General features: G+C 42.7%; 1 protein-coding gene across 1 annotated transcript in view; it reads right to left on the reverse strand.

The window, feature by feature from the left end:
* The window catches only part of msrab (methionine sulfoxide reductase Ab), a 32,873-nt gene that overhangs the window by 4,968 nt on the left and 5,748 nt on the right, over positions 1–22,157 (reverse strand). The window contains exons 2-5 of the mRNA XM_054614252.1: positions 21,782–21,850; positions 21,498–21,617; positions 17,976–18,080; positions 5,889–5,995 (exon numbers count right to left, since the gene is read on the reverse strand). Of these exons, the coding sequence (XP_054470227.1) occupies positions 5,889–5,995; positions 17,976–18,080; positions 21,498–21,617; positions 21,782–21,850 (401 nt within the window). The remainder of the gene's footprint in view (positions 1–5,888; positions 5,996–17,975; positions 18,081–21,497; positions 21,618–21,781; positions 21,851–22,157) is intronic.

Consider the following 22,157-nt stretch of genomic DNA (forward strand, 5'->3'; position numbering starts at 1 on the left):
TGGCATTACTCAAATTAGGAAAGTAAAGCCAAACCATGGTTTACAGGGTTTATAATGTAAAAATATATTAATTTAGCAGTGACGGAAGAAGTATTGAGATCTATTATTGCAAAGAAATGCAATGCCTCGATGGTGAAATACTACATCACAAGCATTATGTCCTATTCTGTAATTTTACTAGACTAAAAGAAAAAAAAATACCCATTAGGGAATATAATGATGCCTATAAAAGGTGTCATGTTACTGAATTATTAGGGAATATCTTTGCTGATGCATTAGTGTCTAAACAGTATTTTATGTTGTAGTTTGTCTAAATTTAGCTAATTTTAACTACATGATATACTGTTATAATGTAGAATATTGAATCATATTTCACAAGCTATTCACATGTATTGTATGTAAAATATTGATCTGGCAAAACATGTAGTAAAATTATAAAAGTATGTAAAATCTTCCCTGTGAAATGTAGGAGGGTATAAAGTAGAAATAAAATTTAAATGCATAAGTTAAAATCAAGTACCTCAAAGTTTTACTTTAATAAAGCACTTAAATGTACTTAAATGTACTTCATTTTCAGAATTTAAAGACAAAAAAACAACAAATGGTTTGTAAGTCACTAAAAACTCTCATTTGCACAGACCTAGAAACAATGTAACCTTCTCTGCAGCTGCACACCTGAATGTTGGAGCACATGAAACCCTTCAACATCTTAAAAATTTAAAATACACTACGAGTACTGCCAAATGCAAAGCTGCTCCGCGGGACAACGCTGGTAACAGATAGACTGTGGCTCTGCCTGAAAACACGTAAAGTAGGCTGACATGATACTTATCGACTAGTCACCACGCTTCCCCTCTATGACCTCACGGAGCGAGACGGAGCAATGGGGATGGAGAAAAAGGACGAAGGCGCAAGAAAGACGGGGAGAGAAAGAGACACAGCGATGGAGCAGAGACATGCAGGAAGAGATGGAGGGAAGTGGAGGAGAGCATTGGAGATTAATCCAGAGGCTAACAGAATGAAAACAGATCGTAGTGAGCTGATAAAAAAAAAAAATAGTATGAAAGAGATAGAAAAGCTAACGAACAGTAGTACATTGAGCTTCCTGTCCCTGCAATGTTCTGTGAAATGCCATATATGTAAAACATTCATGTACATCACTTCGTGTGTGAGAGCTAAAGGATGTGTATTCCCTCTGTGTTTTCGTCTGCACAGAGGATGAAGAGTTGTTTTTTTTCTGCCCTGCTCTGTTCATCCTTCTCTTTTTCAGCACGGGTCAGGCATCCATTTTAGCTGGGCTCTAATCTTCAGCGAGCGTTCCTACATTTTGTGAGCGCGGAAGCCAACACTCCTACATTTTGAGAGGGTGAGAGTATGCACACACTCCTGTCTCAAGCGAGGCGGTGCGTGCTCCTACATCTTTTTTTTTGTTGTTGTTTTTTGTTTTTTTTCCAAGGGCAGACAACAAGTAGCTCAACATCTGAAGACTGAAATAAAAAAATGCAGAAGATCATCCCTCGTTCTTGTGAAAAGCGATCGACTTTTAAACATTTCAGCTGCACAGTACTCAATATCTCAATATCAGTATCTCACTCAGGGATGGGCATTTACCTTCAGGCAATTAAAAAGTAATTTGTGAACAATATACCTCTTCAATTTTGTATTAACCGTTATGTCTTAGCCAATACTACCTTGTAGTTTCGTGAGAAAGATGTCATGTTGCGATCGATCAGTTCAGCAAAACAGCAAAAAAGATTTCCATGTAAAACACAGACAGATTTTAAAATGCGGGAGCTGGGGAATAGCTGGAAGGGTAAATCTGACTTTTGAAGAATTTCCAAAATGAGAGACGTGAGCTGGTGTGACTTGAAGCCCGATTACAAAACCTGCTGATGCTGTGCCCCGTTTTTAACAACCCCCGGGCTTCTCCTCAAGATTTTAAGCCCCGAACGATCCCCCCCCCCCCCCGCCCCATTTTTTTCCAGCCATCACCCCTGTGTACCCCCTGCTTCCCCCTTTCAAGCTCATTAAGCTGGGATGCCTTATCAGAGGGCACACTCACCCCTCCAAGGCCCTACACACACATGCATGTGCATGTGCACACACACACACGCGATATTCAAGCTGGCTTGATAAAAACTATTGTTCATACATGCACACACACTCATCTCTCTCCCACACACACACACACAAATATATATATATATATATATATATACACATATACATATTATATAGAGCCTCCGTTCCTCCATTTTTCTCTCCAAAACCCTAACCCATCCTACGAACCCCACCATCGCCTTGCACTCTCCTCCTAATCAACTCTTCCCATCCCTTCTCTCTCGCCCTCCACTCACCCCCACCCCCCTCTCCCAGCTCTGGGGAAACACGTTTTAGCAGAGAGGGAAGGATAGAGAGAAAGAGAAAAGGGGAACGAGAGAGAGAGACGGGGGAGACAGAGGGAGAGAAAGAGACGCACTCCTCCTCTCTGCTCTGCTGCTACAGCGGCTTGGCTACAGAAGCCTTTGATGTTCTGCAAATTTCAAATTTCATTATAGAGAACCCCCTTCTCCTCTCCCGGCTCCCTCTCCTCCCTCTCTCTCCTCCCCCCTCTCTGCTCTCGCGCTTAAACAAGCTTTTCTGCCTTACTCTCCCTCACCCCCCACCCCCAATGCTGAAGTTAAGAAACTGAAAGCCCTGCAGAAGAGACTCTTCGTATGGGTTAATTATTCATTGGGCTCTGCGTGTATGTGCCAAATGTATGTCTCCGTGTGTGTCTGTACGTACATGTGAGTGTGTGTGAGTCATGGGCTGGCAGTGGGGTGGAATCTGGATTTTGTGATGGCTGTCTTATCTCCGATCGACTTGGAATCGCCTCCACCCACGCACTCTTGTCACTCTACTGAACATGCACTCACTTCTCCCGATAAGAGAGCACTGGCCTTTTGGGATAAAAACACACACACACACACACACACAACACACAAACACACACACACGCACACACACACACACACAACACACACAACACACACACACACACACACACACACTCACACAAAACCTCACGCGCACAGACGGACACACAGCAAGACCTTCCTCTGTAGAGATGCCATTTTCAAGCCAGGGCGTTCTTGAGACTCAGCATCAATGCGGCAAGGCAACCATTTCAGGGCAGGAAGCTGCCATTTTGGTTCAGAGCGTGTCAGCTGCTTTGAGAAGATATGTGTCCCAGTGGCCCTCAGATGAAACTGGGGTGCCACTGAAGTGGTTGACAGATCGGTGGTGTCAGCAGCGTTGGTGGGGAGAGAGAGGGGGAGAACGAGGGAAAAGTCTGAGCGCTGTTTCTGCTCTGGATGTTCATAAATGGGTGTGTTTTTGGAGTGTCTGCTGTAAACTGGGTTAGGGTTCTCATCTTTTTTCTGGCATGGAGGTGACAAGAAGATAATGCTTGATACACACCTTTTTTTTTGTAAAATGAACCCATTGAACACTTGGCAGTTTATTCAGTATTCAGAGTTCATATCATAGTCATTACATATCTTAGCCAGGGATGACACACATTGTTATTTTCAGAAAAAGTTAGGCTACTAAATAAATAAACTTAGTCAATTGTCAGTGGTACCATAAATATTCTAGGACAGTATTGTGATTCTAATGTTTGTCAACACAGCATATATTTGTATACTGTATACCACAAGAAAAAGTTTGCCAGGGATTTAAGGGTATTGTAAACTGTATTTTTGTTAAATATTAACAATGGGTTAATGAAAACAAGACACCAAGCAAATGTTCATGGATTTTATTGTTACTATTTTATGTCTTATTTTGACAAAACAATCCCATGGACCATTTGGTTACTGGTCGCTGGATTTTTTTTAAAGGGTTTAAATGAACCTGTCATGTTAGATTAAAGTTGAGTTTCAAAGTTCAATAAATTATTATTGTAATATCCAATAATTAACAAATATCATATTATAATGTCAATGACTAACAAATAACATATCTTTAGAGGTGAGATCATTTATCAACACCTGTCCGAGGTATATCAAAATATATCTGCCTTATTTCCATTTATAATATATATATATATATATTGATTTTTTTGCCCTACATTTCCCATCAAGCTTTCAGCGATGCATTTATGAAGTCTGTGCGTTCTTCATTTCACACACTTTATATATTAAACTACTCCACTCCAGCTGTGATTTTATGTTTGTAAAAACTGTGATGGTGCATGGCTTATAAACCTGGATGGTGTGTGTGTGTGTGTGTGTGTGTGTGTGTGTGTGTGTGTGTGTGTGTGTGTGTGTGTGTGTGTGTGTGTGTGTGTGTGTGTGTGTGTGTGTGTGTGTGTGTGTGTGTGTGTGTGTGTGTGGTCAGTCAGTTTATTACCTGTCAGTCAGTCATGGCCCTCTGATCTGATTGCCTCCCTCTTTTTCTTTCTTTCCCCCATTCACCACCTTCCTGGTCTCAGCTGCCATTCCTCTTTCACCTCTGACCCCAGCCCAAGGCCAAGGTTGGGAGGTTGTTGCCATGGCAACATGAACAGCCCTGTGGCCCATGACTGCTGACCCCAGGGATCCCTAAGTAACCATGACGATCATAATTTGCTCCCCTATGCCCCCTGCCAGCTTGTCCATGAATTCCATTTGGAGAGGGGAGAGATGAACAAACTAAAGTGATGCAGGGATCAACGGATAGATGGACTAATGGAAGGCCGGACGGACAGATGGACGAAAGAACAAAAGGGAGACGCGTGTGCCACTGAAAGGACGAGCTTTGTAAATTAGTTTTGATGACCTATTGACCCTCTTCCTCTCATTCAGTTTAATAAAAGAGGGTGTCACCGATTGGATGTAGATGGAGATCAACTAAACAGAGGTGGCTTTGCTTCACTAAACAGCATCAAACTCTTAGAGGTCACCACTCCAGAGACTGCCCTTTTATTCCTATTCAAATAACTGGGACAACTCCAAATTACAGCTAAGCCCTGCTTAACGGCAAAGCAAAGAAAAATAATAATATTTGAAATTATATATTTTTTGCACATTCTGTATATTCTCATTTTTATTACCGACATGATACAAAACACAAACATCTACTAATGAAAGTTACCACATAAATGTAGACCTGTATGATGTGTGTAAAGTTTGGGCAATGTTTCTTATGTTACACCTATAGACTGTATATAAGAAGTGAACGTAGTCACCGTGACATCACTTTGGACTGCAGTTTTGAGGGCTTCCAGTCCAGCATTTTTGCTGCCGTCATATTGGTTTTTGGCTTTTTTTTGGTTTAGATTTTTATAGCATCCAAAAGTGACATTAGAAGTTGGAGCCAAGTACAACTGAATGTTGAACAACATTTAAATCGACAAAACAATTGCAATTAACTGAAAATACACTGTGAAAGGGTTAAAGTTGTAAAACGAAAACAAGGACAACGTTGTGGTGGCGGCCTGTCAATCACAAAGTAGCCACGCCCCTAAAGCATATCCTTCTTTATGGTCTATTTTTCTCTAAATGGGATCATGATTTACTAAATGAACATCATGCTGTATTGAACAAGACTACAAACTAACAAACTAGTGACTGAGACAATAAACTAATGTTTTCAATTCTTATTGAGGTAATAAAGTGAGCAAATGAAAAGGCCCCCCTGAGTGCACTTTAAGGCACTTGCGCATTGGCTTCACTTTTCAGAACCAGAGTTTTCCGACTGGTACCTCAACACTGAACAGAACATTTCTAAAAATTGTTGCATTTTCATTATTTACACTTTTTCAACAGATGTTTAACGTTACTCTACACTTGGTTGGCTATATGCAACACCCTGCTTGAGTAATTCTCGTATTTTAATCCTGTCTGTGTGTGTGGGAATTATACCTGCTGGAAGGCATCTTTGCTCTTCAATGCAAGCTCCTGTTGAGTGGGGTTGGATGTGTAGATGGCTGAACGATACTGAGTACCACGGTCATTCTGCTGCCTCATACCTGTGTAAACACACACACACATAAAGGGACAATAAGACACCCCACAAATAAGCACAAGTACCACAATCACCACAGACGACGTGTCATTTGCATGTAAAAGGTTTTCACAATTATGTCATCATCCGTCATTTTGAATTCATGAAGCCAAATGAATTTAAAGATCACAGCAGATTTGTGCTTTCATTAGGGAGGCCTGCGGTGTGTAGGTGTATGGGCTCATGTTGGTGGGTGTATTTTATTCCTCTTTGTCATCTGTGGCACTGTCAGAATTTTCATCAGCTTTACATCAGTGTGTTTGGAAGAGGCCCAGGCCTAGTGTACCTTGATTAGTGGGCCAAACAGCTGCCATCACTCCTGCGCTTTTCAGAGTCTACAATCCTTAACAGCCTTGGCATACATGGACCAGTCCATGGCAGGCTCTTGTCTGTCTCTTACCCTCTCTCCCACTCAGTCTTTGTTCCTCCTCTTTACTGAAAAGCATCATTCCTTTTATGCATTTCTTTTCTAAATCCTTATCCTTCTCAATCTTTGGCCTCCCGGCTGGGGAGAGTGTCATGTGTGTGTGTTCTTCTTTAAAGGCTTTATACGGATTTGTCTTTCAGCCTGCAGGCAGCGAGCGACAGTGGCTTAGTTATATTCAACAACAGACCCCTCAAACTTTGCTTAATGGTCACTGATTGCTAAAGATCAGTGGCCATATATCAAAGCTACATCAATGGAGTAGCCGATTCTGCTTCCTTCAATGTATGCAGTGTCTTTGGAACAGTATGAGTATTGGTTTTTGTGTCTTGTTGTTGTGTCCATTTATTTCCCTGTTTTTAAAGAATGTCTTAAGCACCATTAGCCAATTATTTTTGGCTAATTGGGGGAAGCGAAACAAGCTGTTAATACAACAATGACACATCAGACACAGAGCAGCATTAGCACTAATTTGGAGTCGTGTTTGCGTCCATCCAACAAACTTGAGTGGTTCACGCCCCCTTTTTAATTTTTTTTTACAGTTTTGGTATTCACCACTTTAGCAGCTAAATGCTCCACTTTGTTCACCAGCAAGTTGCTAACTGTGTCTGCCATTTGCTGCAAGGCAGGTAGGTTGTGTTTTTTCGGTTAAAAACAGCTGTTTACTGCAACTGGAAAATGGTCGCGGAAAGCGGTGAGAGTGAACCAAACATGTTTGGAACTGTAAAATAAAACTAAAACAATGAGCTGAAAGATGCTAAAATGCTTCACAGAGCTGTAGGGGATCTGCAGAGACACGTTCATGCTACACATTATCATTTGATCCACTGAAAATGTAAAATATTGTGCTTTAAATTGTTAAAACAGTGCCTCTCTAAATTGTAATGAGTGGTTAAGGTAGTCAGTTTGTGTGATGAAATGCTTATTGTGCTCTAACATGGAAGGGAATTATGTCAAGCCTAACTATAAGAAGCTCAGATGACACATTGACAGATGATGAACAAAAAAAAACATAAACCAATCAGATGTGGCCACTGCCATGCCAGTTTACCCTTACCACATTTGTAGTGCTCAACCCCAAAGGATTTCCTTGTGAGATAAGGTCTGTCGCCCACAAAAGCTTCAACATGTTTTACATTTTGTCCAACCACATACTGTAAGAGACACCTGTTAATACCTATCTGTGTTGTTTTCTTTTTACAATGAATTACAATTTTTCACTGAATGTGCTGACAAGCTGGGGCCACAAGATGCTGGCATCTCCCTGACACAGCATATCTTGTTCTCTTTAGATTAAATGTTACCATACATCGAGTGTCACAATCTATCTGTGACAGTCTGTTGAGATATAATGGCTATAAGTATTCATCTGGTCTTCATTCAAATCAAAGCAGACAAGCAGACGTCGCCCGTTCTCCGACACACACTGAATGCCTCAGAGAATTTGCTTCAATGAAAGTGATAAAACAGTGTGTTGTGGAGAATATCCAGTTGAACAATAGGTGTGCATATTAGTGTTTGTTCAGTATAGAGCCTATTCGCTTTCATATCCTCTCTATCAAAAATACAATGTATCTTACATTTAAAATATTTCATAGCTGCTCCAAATAAAGCTAATGGACATCTCTTTCACCTTAAAGCGAATGGCACTGTTGCCATTAATAATTCAAGCCCATGAATCACACGTGAATTCTAAAATATGAACCCATCTAACTTTATGAGCCTATGCACATCGAATCTAAAAATGTTGTATTTAGCATTTATTTTTATTTTTTTTAAAGCCGTTGTTTCGATTTCTGGAACCCAACCAATAAAATAATCACGGAATCAATTTTTTCTTGCACATAATTTGTTCATACCGCCACACAACAATATGGATATTGATCCATTTGGTCCCACAGCATAGTGCCCTGTTTGACAAACGAAATGAAGATTATAAAGACAAAAAACATAAAGGCAACATCTGGGAAAGTATAGCTGTGATGATGAGTAGCCGCCAAAAGAGGGGTAAACCTACTTTGTTGCCAAGGTAACACATAGAGAAACATTAATTTCCAAATGGATTTGCTGACATTATGCTATGGACATAATACGTGTCAGAAAATACATGAAGTCTATAAGTACACTATAAAACCTGACAATATAAGATAAGAGATGGCATCAATTAGACCTTTTATTATTATTACCATTAGTGGAAGCCTATAAGGGCACTTTGCTGGTGACATCCACCAGCCCCGGTATTATAAGCTGACCATTATTAACTGACCATTAAGCCTTGTGATAAAGGCCATGTATCACATATCATAAACACTCTCTAAATGATGAAAACCAGTGCAATGAACTCTTCGTAAACACTCGTTACAATAACGTTCTTCATTGGCGCCACCCATAGGACATGCAGAGAGCTTTGAACACAAAAAATCATCAATGAATATTCTGCATTTTTGTTTAATCCTTGAGTTGAAAAGGCGTTTAGAGAGAAAAAACAAACAAAAAAAGGATATGTACTTTCCTCTTTGCAGATTTTGAGCAGTTTACAGCCAAGAACCTCTTTTTTCCACAACAACATACAACTATTCCATCTCTAGTGGAGATCCAGTCAACAAATCTTAAATTAAATATAAAGAAGACTAAGAGTTTACATTCAAGCTAGCGGCTCTGCTAGGTTCAGTTTAAGCGTGCAGTCTTTGACACTAAAGGCCAACATGCTCATGAAGTCATGCTCAGCGATTGTCACTTGTCATTTGTGATTGGTCTCTCAAGAGGTCAGTCACCAATAGAGGGAGAGTAGCGTGCTAGCTGACAGCTGCAACTCCAAGTTGAGGCCTTGATGGACCATGAAATATATCGCTCATTCCTGAAGTACTTAAGTTTAGTTTCTGTCTGTCAATTGTCAACCTGAATGATCTGGAACAGAAAGCAGGCTCAGTTCACATAAGGTCCACACCCTTCCTTATTGTTGGCAACCACAGGGTATGAGGTGTGTTATTAGCTGGCAAAGTCATAAAGGCTTAGATTAAATAAAATCCCCTAGACCTAACAACTAATCATTTCACCAGTTACCATGACACAATCACAGTGCTAACATGCTGATTTTTAGCAGGTATAATGTTACTATGGTCACCATGCTCAAATCAAAGCTAATCAAAGAGTGGAAGCTAGTGGGAGTGTCATTAGTTTTGCGGGTATTTGGTCATTAACTAAGGTACTGAACAAAATCAAAACTGGGTGAACCTGCTCGATGAGGAGTTGGCACTGCCAAAATGATTACAACTCATCGTGAACGTCTGTACTAAATTTCATGAGGATCCATCCAATGGCTATTGAGATATTATAGTCTGAACCAAAGCTGTGGACAGACCTGCAGACCACCATTGCCATCCTTTATGCCATGATGCTTATGTGGCTAAAAACATCCCCAATATCATATTCTATTGTTTCATAAACGTAAATCGTCCATTGTAAATTATTTCCATAAATTGTATGTTTATTGTCTCATTCACAAATCAACCCATTCTCTCATTTGTCTGCCTTTGCTTCCATCTATACCCTCACCCTCTTTCTCTCCGTCTCTGCAGTGTTGGATGTCGGCCATCTTGCCCCCAGTGCTGTTGTTCAGTGACGAGGCTAATGGTGGCCCCTCCATCAAAGGCCACCAAGCCACTCTGCCATTGGCTTTCCACCAGAGCCTTTACTCTGATTGGCTGTCTGGCAGGGATCTTGTAGCTTTGCTGCTCCCAATGACCTTCCATGCTGACCCCGAGATTCTGACCAGGTCAACACACACACACACACACACACACACACACACACACACACACACACACACACACACACACACACACACACACACACACACACACACACACACACACACACACACACACCTATGCTTGTGTATTATGTGCAAGATCATGTATGGATAAAACATGCATTAATGCTAAGAGGAACATGTATATAATATAAAAACTATATATTATGAAACATGGTATCATGGTTTGACTGCTGTAATTTGATTAAAGCTATTTTACAGCCAAACATATTAGAATTGATTTACTACCTTGCAGGAAAGGTAGACATTTAATATCTCATATAAGAAAGTAGAGGCGACAAAGGCTTTTCATCACAAAGAAAAGAGTAATGATATGGAATATCAAAGAAAAGTCAAGCGACAAACACCCTTGAGTGGTAGTGGCTGCTTCCAACACAAAGACAATTGACATTCGTCATATCTACAGAGATCTCTCCTCCATCGGACGATGAATTACTCCCTTATCAGAATATTAACACTTTCCAAAATATCAGCCTAGGTTTTGACTGTACTAACTCCTAATCCAGCCCTATAAGCATAGAGTCCTCAAAGAACTACAACGGCAACAAATGCCACCCAAAAATTCCCCCCCTCCTGCCTTCGCCGTCTCTCTCTTGCTCTCTCCATTTTTAACAGCCCCCTCTGTTATTTTCTCCATCCATCAAAGGAGGCAGTAATTATTAATGAGAGCCTCCCTGTTCTTTCTGCATTATGCATGAGAGCCTTGCCTCTGAAAGCAGAGGGTAATGGGGGGGGTGGACAGAGGGGGAGGGGTTTCGGGTCACACACGTGCACACACACACCGCCTCTCAGGGTCACTGACCTACGCCCACGAAGCCAAAAATATTAATTATACTATATACCCCCCTAAATAAGAAAATGTAAAAGTAGCCCCTTTAATACAAAAGCCAAACTAAACAAAATGGAAGGGTGGTGGGTTATTTCCAGTCACAGAGGGAGTAGCTGCTCTTTCCAACAGACATTCATGTACAAAACCTGTGCACACAAACGTAAATGCATACACTTTTTGGCCTTGTTGTGTTTAATTCCACTGGGATTTCTGGCAACTCTGTAAAATCTCTTCCAGTGTTTACCCTTGCATGAAAAAAAAAAAAAAAATGGCACCGCTCAGCTTGTCCCTGCTGGCTGTTGAGGATAAAAGCCTACTATTCCTCCACTTCACCTTTCCTTATTCACCGCTCACTCATTTCCCTCCACCTTCTATTCCCTTTTCTCTTTAACCACAAGTTCATATATCTTCAGGTGCATTCGTGTGGTCGAGGGGTTGGTGAAAGAAGGGGTGAAGATGCACCGAGCTTAGCCAAGCTTGTAATTTTAAGTTGAAGGCTAAAAAAAGGAGATGAAACAGTAAGAAGGTACGGTAATCAGATTAAGGGGATGCTGGTGAAGAACTGGTAAGGACGGAAGAGATGATGACAGAAGAAGACATTACTGTAACAATGCGTGTAATGTCCTTCTACAGAACCGGTGGCCTGACCCCGGCTTATTCTCCCCCTGGTGTCTTTATACCCAACGATCCTTCATCCTTTAACTACTGTAAGAGCTGAGATAAGCCTCAACTCTCCACCTCCGTATGTACCGTCCCACTTTTCCTTCTCTTTCAGCTCCCTCACTCCCTCTGTATTTCAGGATTACTCAAATAGATGTAAAACAAGAACAGACTGCAAATGAGGCAAAACAACACTATAATTTAATAAGAGAGACGAAAGGATAAACATTTCAGCAGTCAAGCTCTTGTCAGTGTCTGCAATTAAGAAATGTTTCTGCGTAATTGGTGAGTTTTTGCGTCCTTCTGAGCATGGAGTAGAAACATTTGAAGTTAATTTCGGAATTATTGCACTTGGCAGTGCGTTCCAATTAGACTGCAGCAGAGTGAGCACTAATGAACAATCTGATATTTATTCTTCTTTTAATTCTTTATGTCTAACCCCTACCTCCATTTCCCTACACTGTCACACAATGTGATACTTGTTCACACCCCTCAGGTCTAGAGAGAGAACCTCAACACTGCCCTGCGCCCAAGCTGAAAACATCATCAAGGATTATTTGTTCTTTTTCACGCTGATAGAGTCTGATCAGCTAACGCTATTTCTACTATTCTGTCAAAAAAAGTACACAGCAAATAAAAAGAACAACTGCAGTCTTCCCTGTATGTGCGTGTGTGTGCGTGATAGTACTCAGAGTTGTGCCGTACCCCGCGGTCCCGTTACGACTGTGTGCGTGCCAGCAGAGCCCTCTCCTCCTCTCCCCTCTCAGCTATTTTTGCCCTGTTCTTATGTAAGCCGCTCCTGACGCGCTGGAGACAGAGGCAGAGTACGGAGTTGGGATGGTGAGAGCATCCCCAGCGGACACACACATACACTCGCCTGCACGTGCAAACACACACACACACACACACACAAACACACACACAAACACACACACACACACACACACACACACACACACACACACACACACACACACACACACACACACACACACACTGAATATATATGAATATATATAAATATATATATATATATACACACACACTAAGAGGGTTGAGTATGTGACACATGCAAACAGAGCAAAACAGAAAGTGAAGCTCTGCTGGCTGTCAGATGGTGGCACTACACATACAGAGGGAACCTTAAACAAACAGTGGGGCTGTGTTTGCCTTGGCATAGTACCACGTATATGCATGTATATATGGCTCTAAGGCGCACATGATGTAGATTACAGCAGTAACTTTAGTCATGCCTTTTTAAAAATCTGTTCTCTCTCTTCCATTTTATTTTCTCGACTGGAGCAGTGCTCTCTAACATGATCACTTCATGGTTCTGGGCATGTTGTCAGAGCACTGTGACTCTGGCCCTCACGCTGTTTATTTATAGCTACATCTAAATCTAACAAGTAGAACTTGTTCAACTGTTGTACTCAAATCCAGAGATGAGAGAATAAGTTATACACTATTACTGTAACTTTTTCTGTCCAGAGTCAGTTTCACTTCCCTATAGGTAATATATTTGTCAGTACTGATTTTCAAATTATATCTATTTCAGAGCAAAAAATATATTTTTATTAATTTGATTTCCAGTGTCAATTCAATTTTCCAACACTCAAGTAAACGCAAATATTTAGTGTGCAATTGTGTGTGCTCTTTGGTGTCAGTCATTATTATGCAGAGCACCGATGCAGAGGTCTCTGTCTCTAATCAACAATTCCAGATCAAGAAGGGATCAGATTTTTTTTTTTTAATTTGTAATCATCTTTGTATTTTGCTCTTTCTTCCTTATCACTATCCCCACACCTCCTTTTCAGTTTTATTTTTTCCATATTGTTTCAATGACGTTCTTATCTGTGGGAGTATTTCTATTTCAAAGAAAGGTGAACAAGTGCACAAAAAATGCTGAGAACAAAACTAAGACTTATGAAACAAGATTATACAAATAATAAGTAAGTATAACTTCGGCCTAATCAAATGGACACACATAACTCAACCCCCACTGCGTGCACACACGTGCCGCAATCTCCATAAATTAGGACTGTCAGTGTGTGTGAGGGTGTAATAACTGACACCTGGTAATGAGCACGCAATTTTCAGCCAACCAGTCGAGAGGGAAGGGGTTGGGTTAGAAGTGTGGGGGTGGCAGAGGTCACAGGTCAGGGGTCAAGGTCACCTCCTGCGGGGTTTGGCTTTAGATGGCTGGGGCAACCCTAAATTGAGGGATGTGGTGACAAAGGGGGACATGGGGGTACCCCAACAGGGAATTGGCGTGTGTCGCAGCCAGCTGGGGTGAAGATATTATATAAGGGAATATTCATGCTCATTTTAATTTTCAGAAAGTAACTGCCACCAGTGTGACTTAGCAGATGGAAGACAGCTTGATCTATGTCTATTTTTGACCCTATCCACGACTATGTGTTTGTGTGATTAGCCATATTAGAACTCTTTTTTTATAAGCTATTTTTATAGCTTAAGACATATAAAGTATTTACTCTATGCAGCGACCAGACAAAGTATTTACCCTATAAATAAAAATAAATGGAAAAGATCAGGTGGATGTAAATGGCCATCATCAAAGATTTTTTTAGCGCACTTGTCTATTTAAAAGACCTTTAGTATATCCATTTTCTACCGAGTGACTCCACTGTCTACCTTCAAGGGTGAGTGTGCATATACGTGAAGACATTATCAAACGAGGAGAGACGCCACGGCCATCTTAGCCGTGCATTTGTGTTTTTGTGTCTATCTCTGTTCACTGACGCAGCATCAGCAGCCCACACCATAAATACTGCATGGCCTCAAAAAATAGAGAGGATGGAAGGAAGGAGGTAAGAGGAAGGAAAGGAGAGGAAAAGAGATGAGGAGGAAACAAAGAGGAGGGGGAAAAGCCTTGGTTGTTAAGAAGAAGGGCGGCGGGGAGGGGAAACGGAGGAAGAGATGGGAGAACGGGGAAAGTGGGGGGAGGGACGGAGGAGAGAGTGACTAAGAGATAAAAGTGGAGTGAGTGGATGCGAGTGTGTTTGTGTGATGAGCGGATGGCCTCGGGGAGCGGTCGACTCACTGCGCTGCTCTGCGGATGTGCTGACGGGCTCCAGGCCGTTTGCTCACTCGCCCCTCCGCTATGCTCGCTGCAAAGAGGACAGGGGTGGTGGGGTGCAGGTGAAACAGCAAAATTGGGGGGGGGGTTATGAGAGAGGAGGAGACCGGGAGACTGGGAAAGGTGGAAGAAAAAAGAGGCATCAGAAATCACAGGAAAAAAATATAGAGAAGAGTACCGAAGGTGACCTTATGTTTGAAAAGGTTAAGGAGCACAAACGGATGGTAATGCAACTATGAGAGTAGCAGTAGAGTAAAAATAGAGGGATGAGTTGACAGGTTAAAAAGTAGGGTTAAGGAAAAAATAAAAAAGGTAAAGCAGTGGCCAGATAAGATGCTTCTTTCCTCCGCTGGGAGATAAGGGGGACGAGGGATGAAGGGAGCGAAACTGGGCCTATATTCCGTAACAAGGAGGTATCCAGTAAACCAACTGACATGGCATGGGAAGCTGTGTGCACTCTCTTCAATGCGTTCACAGTGTGTATGTGTGTGTGTGTGTGTGTGTGTGTGTGTGTGTGTGTGTGTGTGTGTGTGTGTGTGTGTGTGTGTGTGTGTGTGTGTGTGTGTGTGTGTGTGTGTGTGTGTGTGTTCTGCCTATTCGCATGTACGCACAAATGGAGAAAAGCTGTCTATGAGTAGGCATAATGAGCACTTGTGCATAATGTGAAGTGAACAGTATGCTCGAGTATGGAAATGTGTGCGCAATTGATCTGCAGTGTGTGAAAGAACAGCAAGATGTGTTTGCGTCTCACCAGTGATGATTCCAAATACATCAAATCATGTGTTCAAGACCCACAATGACACCGAGCCTCTGTTGCCCTCTGACATGAAGGTGTCACTTTGACTGCTTGGAGTTCATCTGTGCTCGAGTGTTTCCATGCACACACGTGTGAAGGTATGTCACTAACTAAAGAGTTGCAGACGTAAGAAACTTATGATATGGGAGCGCGTTGAATGGGGGGTCTTTATGCAACATCCCAGGGAAGCCAGCAGATTGAGACTAGTGTTGCTGAATATGGAAAGAGGGCACACAGCAAAGGCTGCTGGGAGTTTCTGATTGGCTGCTAATGTTGCTATCCAGGCTGGGATTGGTGGAGCTGACGCAGCCCGACATCACGTTGTTGGGACTAAACCCTTTTGAACTGAGGCAAAGCAGAGAGGCACTGATCTCAAAACACATACACACGTATGTGCATACACACTTTCAGATACACACCCACGCACACGCATTAAAAGGAAGTATTGCATGCAACTGAATATGCATCTGTACATGATAATTCCGCAAGCACTCCAACATAAGAGTGTATATATAAACCACGATGGGCTCTGTGTTGATCATGTCTGGAGAAAACAGAATTCGTAATGTTTCTGGGCTCGTCTCCTTATGTGATGATCTCTAGTGGATCTGTGCACTTGAAAGGGAAAAGGGTGAACTTCCTTAATTTCTCCATTCTCTTTTAAGCCTCGACTCGGAGGTGGACAGAATAAATTGGAGCTTAAGCATGCGTGAAGGCACAGCCAGCGGGCCCCTTTCCACCACTCCACGCCACATTTGTCAAATCAGAGGAATTTCTGCTACACGTGAACCCAGAATCGGAAAAAAGATGGACACGGAAGGGATTTACATGCAAGTCACGCACAAGGAGTGACACTCCTAGAAGAAGAAAAGTATACTTGAGTTTGTGGTTATTTCGGAATGTGTCGCCTGGTCTTAACTGTAAGAAAAACAAATAAATAACGTATTTCAAAGCTAGTAAGCTGCATGCTATTAATAAAACATGAGATGAGACAAGGGAGTGAGTCAGGGGAAATGCATGACTACTCTTCTGGCCTCAGTGCCTTTCACCCTGTGGCGTGTTGGCTCCACCTGTACCTCCGCCTGTAGTAAGACATGTCTCTTCCTTTGGCTACAGTGAACAGGAGAATCTCCTCTGATAGGGATGATGTGGTTCATGGATGAACCCCAATAGTTACTTCCGCTGCTGCCTCTTTTTTGTCAAACCTACTTCTAGTTGACCAGGTGAAGTGGAATGTGAAGAACATATGAAAACATACAGCTGTTCTGTCAACTTTATGTGGTAGATGCACAAACATGCCGGTGTCTGAGAAAACAACCATGACGGTTCAAAAAACCAAAACAGAACCGAAGTGGGCAACGTCACTGAGTGTGCATGTATGTGTGTTTGTGTGTGTGAGTGTGCATGTGTGAGCTTGTTTTAAGGTTGAAGGTCAGGCTTATAAATCCTTCATCCATCTCTTCCCAACTTGTCATGCCCCTCCCTTCCTTCAATATGAGTGAACAGAGTACCTCTTTGCCTGTCCTTTCTCTCTCTCTTTCGCTCACACACATGCATGCACGCACGCACATACACACCATCCATATGCCCTCCTGGTGCATTAATGTTCTTACATCACCTCCTCCATTGAGCAGAGAAAACAAGAGAGCAAGAAATTCTAAGAGATGGGAGTGATGGGTTATGGGACACGTGGTTCTTGTTGCGGCTGGAAGGAGAGGTTGGGGGTTGAGAGACGGGTGGGGAAGAGACGTGTGTCATTAAAGAGGAGAGAGGTGAGGAGACCAGGATTCAAATGCTATTAAGGTAAACATATTCGGCCTGCTGCAGAGAGTGTATATTGTAGGAATATGGATCAAAACGCAACCTGAGTCAAAGAATATTTGCAAAGATTCACGAGTTTCCCTTGATTAAAGCAACCAAAGAAACGCATGCAAAATAAAACAAAAATAAAACACTTTTCAAGCTAGAAAGGACCACATTTTTGTTCATAATGCATCAGTCGGAGCCCTTATGTGAAGTTGATGACAAAAGGTTGGTTTACATTGGATAAAGTACATGCCATTCGCACAGAATGCACATTTTTTTGCAGTTAGGGCTTGAACATGCACCACACTGGTGTGCCTCTCCATGGATGGCTGGATCTCAGACACATTAACACTGTCTGGCATTGACTTACACCCATGAGACCTCCCCCCATCACACGCAGGCACACGTCTGGGCATCATCCTTCTGCTCTAATACACCCTGTGACCCCCGGGATGGGTCTTATTTGAGGGTGAAGTTTTTGGTTTGTGTGTATGTTGCTACCTTGTGTAGGATCATGGCTTTCCCAAAAGCTCTTGAGCAGTTCCTCGAGGCCAACGTCTTTAGGCGAGAAGACCACCCTAACCACCTCAGTGTGACCCGTCAGACCTAAAGGAGAAACACAAACTTTCATTTTTCGGAAAAATTGCATATTGAAGATGGCAAACCAGACGTTATCAGGAGCATTCTTGTTTGGTGTAATTGTCATTGAATGCATATGCCAGGGTAGAAAAAAATCTGGTTGAATCCGCCCTAATGGCACAATGGAAGAGTAATAGATAAGAAAGATAAAGAGAGGTGCAGATAGAGAGAGAGAGAGAGAGAGAGAGAGAGAGAGAGAGAGAGAGAGAGAGAGAGAGAGAGAGTGAGAAGGCACAGTACAGGTTAAGGCTTATGGTGAAAGTAGCCAAAAGCACACGGACACTCGCTCCTGTGTGCAGCTGCCAGGACCCCAAAGCTTCAACAAGCTGCCTGCAGGCCCTCTCCAACATGGGGAGGCTTTGAATCTCACATGCAGCCGCATGGGCACAGACACACACACAGCACAAAAGCTATACTCACACACCTCAACGCAAATATATTCCCTTTGCTGAATGTAAATACAGAAGTGTTAGGATTGAATCAATAGTAGCCATCCCTGTCTCTCACACATTACACAAACACGTGCACAGGTGTACACACAGATGGTATAACATACACAGGAAGACATGCCCACACAGATAAATGCATCAGGTGCATAGCAGACAATAGGAGAAGGGCTGCCAAATTCATGCATCTGGCCTTGGACCCACTTTCTGTCTCTAAATTGGCACGAACAAAAGATTATCTCATGCCAAATGAATATGGAAGACTTCACCTCTTTAAACAGTCACCTAAAATCAATGATGGCACACTTTTCAGTGGTTGCTAGCGGTCTGTCACGAGTATCTGACAATGAATAATTCAGTGTTTGCTGGAGCCGTTCATCTTTTTTTAAATTAAAAAAATGATATATATATATATATATATATATATATACATGATGTTTTATCATAGTATGTCTACCTTTTTTACTATGCACATTATGTCAAAAACTGGCTCAAAGAATGTGGCATAAAGGGTGTCCACACATATCTAAACCAAAAGGAATTGATTAAAACTAAGGTTAACACAAATGAACAATAGGGAGTGGAAGTCAGCGATGTTAGCAATGAAAGTAATGCATGGATGTGTGGCACGTGTGCTGTGGAGGTGTTGAATGTGCAAAAACAAAGAGCGGAGGCTGCAGGGTGGACCTCAGCTGTAGGAAGGGAGAGGCAAGAGGAAGCACATGTGCCAGTTTATATCGCCAAAGGCCCAGGTGAGCTGTCAACCAATTGTCTACTGCGGTTGGCTAGGACAGCCTTCACGATACACAGACTCCCACCATGTGCATATATTTTGCTGTGGTTACGGACAACTTTGAGTTGGGTTGTAGGCTAGCAGTCATGGTGAAGGACAGTAAGGACGCGCTGGGGAAAAAAGAACATGCACTATGATTTTCCACGCCTGTCGCATCTGAAGGGGGTGAAAGGCATGAAGAAGTGATGCCACTAAAGCTGCTAGAGATTCAATGTTTGGCTGAAGGACACTTCAGCCGGGTGAACAGCCTTCTGGGTGAGAGTGGCCTCCCAAATCACCATGACATCCTGTTGGCCTTTTATGTTTAATTGTTCTCTGCTGTTGGATACGGTAGAATTTGATTTCATGAAGAGAATGTCCTCTACCAGAAAAACGAATGCACTGGCCGCTTGACAAACATTTAAAATGACCTAAATTAAAGTTTTGCTTACAAACCTTCTCTTGTGGTTGTGAGAGTAGTTACTGTCATCTCTAAACAGGAGAGACAGAAGTAGCATGTTGATGTTATACCGTCTGTGGGGTCAACAAAACAGGTGACATTGACAAAAGGGACTGTAGTTCACGCCTAGTCCCGTATCAATAGGTTTCTTTTTACCATGACCACAATGTTTCCCTCACCTTAACCAATACTTTTAGTTGCCTAAACTTTGGCAGAGTAGAAATCATTGATTTGATACCCTTTTGGAGTGATTATATGGGTTGTTATGGAAGAGTCCACAGCAACCTTTTTTGTCAATTAGGTATGACGATTGTTGGATTTGCAACACTGAGGAGCTTAAGCACAAAAAGGTAACAGAATCAACTTTTGATTTTATAATGCAAACTCATCTGCTGTGAATTAGTCGAGATAAAATATGCTGATCCATCTCTCATCTGTCTGTGGTGTCTGTCCTCCTAAGACAAATTTGACTGCAGCTCAACCTCTCCCATTTCTGTCTGTCAGATCACCACCTATCTATCTTCCTGTCCTTCCATCCTTCCCTGGCTCTGCTGACAGTTCCATCAGCCCCTTCTTTCTGTCCGTCTGTCCGTCCGTCCGGCTGTCTGTCTGTCTGTCCTGCTCTGGCTGTGTTGACAGCGCCTCGGTCTCATGCCGTCGCAGTGTTCTGCTCCGTCACGGCCACTGGAGCGACGCCTGCACTCTCTCAGCCGATGGACAGGCAACCATTCTTGCTTCCACTTTTTATCAAATTTTTCTTTCCCCTCAAAAGTTTATTTTACCCGTTTCCTCACTTGCTGCAGCTCTCTGGCTCTCTCTCTTTTTCTGTCATCTGCCTCCATCTCCATCCTCCTTCATAGCTAACCATCTTCTTGCTGGGAAGCTGACAGAGAGGGAGACTGGGAGAGGCAGACAGATAGGACACATACATCCCTTGAAGGGCACTGTTCAGAAAATTTGCCAGCCAGGCCCATGGTGTCTCATCCCCTCCTATGTCCCCCATGCTGCACCTAGACTCCATGCCTGCATGTAATGATGCACCCTCGGAAATGGAGGAGACCCAAACTAACAGTTCACAACTCCCGATGCACAAGACAGGCACGCCGAATAAGAGCAAGCTTGACAACTTCCTCTGAATTATATATCACCCTACATGAATCTATTTGAATCTCACAATAAGGGAAAAACGAACAGAAACAAACGCGGGCGTAGACAGAATATTTTCAAGGGCTCTGATAGCGAATTTACCGAATTCAAGCTTTTATCTCCAACATGATGTTCGCCATATCGCAGTCTCAGGAAAAGAAGCCCGTATTATGGCGCTTCACACACAGTAACCTCAGTTGGCAAAAAACGCCGCAGTACAGCACAGTACAGAGCCCAATCCTTACAAGTAGGTCATGGGGGTGGGGACGGGGGGATGCGGATGGGGGGTGCAGCCCATCTGGAGCAGTGCATTCTGAGTAGTTGACTGCAGATGAAGGGGAAGGCGGCGAGAGGATGAGAGCGCTGTACTTAAAACACGACTCTGTATCTTTTTCTTTTGCAATTTTTTGGTCTCTTGAACCCTGACTGATTTCACAGAGAAATGTCCTGCCAACCCACTTCACCTCCTCCCAGGGAGGGAGCACGATCAGGTAACATATATCAAAGTGTTGAGGGCACGCATATGTGAAAATGTGCAAATTCCCACACGAGTGTATTACCTGAGCAGACCTCGTGGTAAGTGGGGTTGGGTGTAAAGCCGCCGGCGAAGCCCACCTGGGTGGAGTAGACTCCTGGAAGCCGCCAGAAAAGTCTCTCAGCTCCCCAGAAACAGCCCAAACCTGGACACAAAGATGCATTCAAACACACACCCACAGCGTTAGTGCTTCTTGTCTACCACACCATCCACGCATCTGATCAAAATGTGTCAATAACCACAAACTGGTTACAGCATTCCATATTGGGTTCATTCTGATTACGCAAATGTGTGATTGTGCAGTCTCACCAAGCATGATGGTCTCCATGCCTTCTGGAAAAGGCTCCACAGTGGGATTCCCATTGGCTGCGTGTTTGTCTGTAAAGCGAAACAGTGTGCAAATGTGAAATCAAATCTTAACACCGTATTTCAACAGCACAAATTACAGCATGTGTGCGCAGGGGCCCACTAGCGGCCTCGACTAGGCCTCATAGCTCTGCACTTTGTTACAGGCTGACCCAGGCTGGCGGATCAGAGGCACAGGCTTCTGTGCTGGAAGACATTTAAGAGATTACACGGCTTTGACCGCCATTCTAACCCTGCTGTCCTCTCCTCAATGCCCACAATTAAACACTATCACACAGTTATTTCCTGATCTCCCTCTTACTCTACTATATGCTTTCAA

The sequence above is a fragment of the Anoplopoma fimbria genome, chromosome 15 (genome assembly GCF_027596085.1).
Source record: "Anoplopoma fimbria isolate UVic2021 breed Golden Eagle Sablefish chromosome 15, Afim_UVic_2022, whole genome shotgun sequence".
In the NCBI taxonomy this organism is placed as follows: Eukaryota; Metazoa; Chordata; class Actinopteri; order Perciformes; family Anoplopomatidae; genus Anoplopoma; species Anoplopoma fimbria.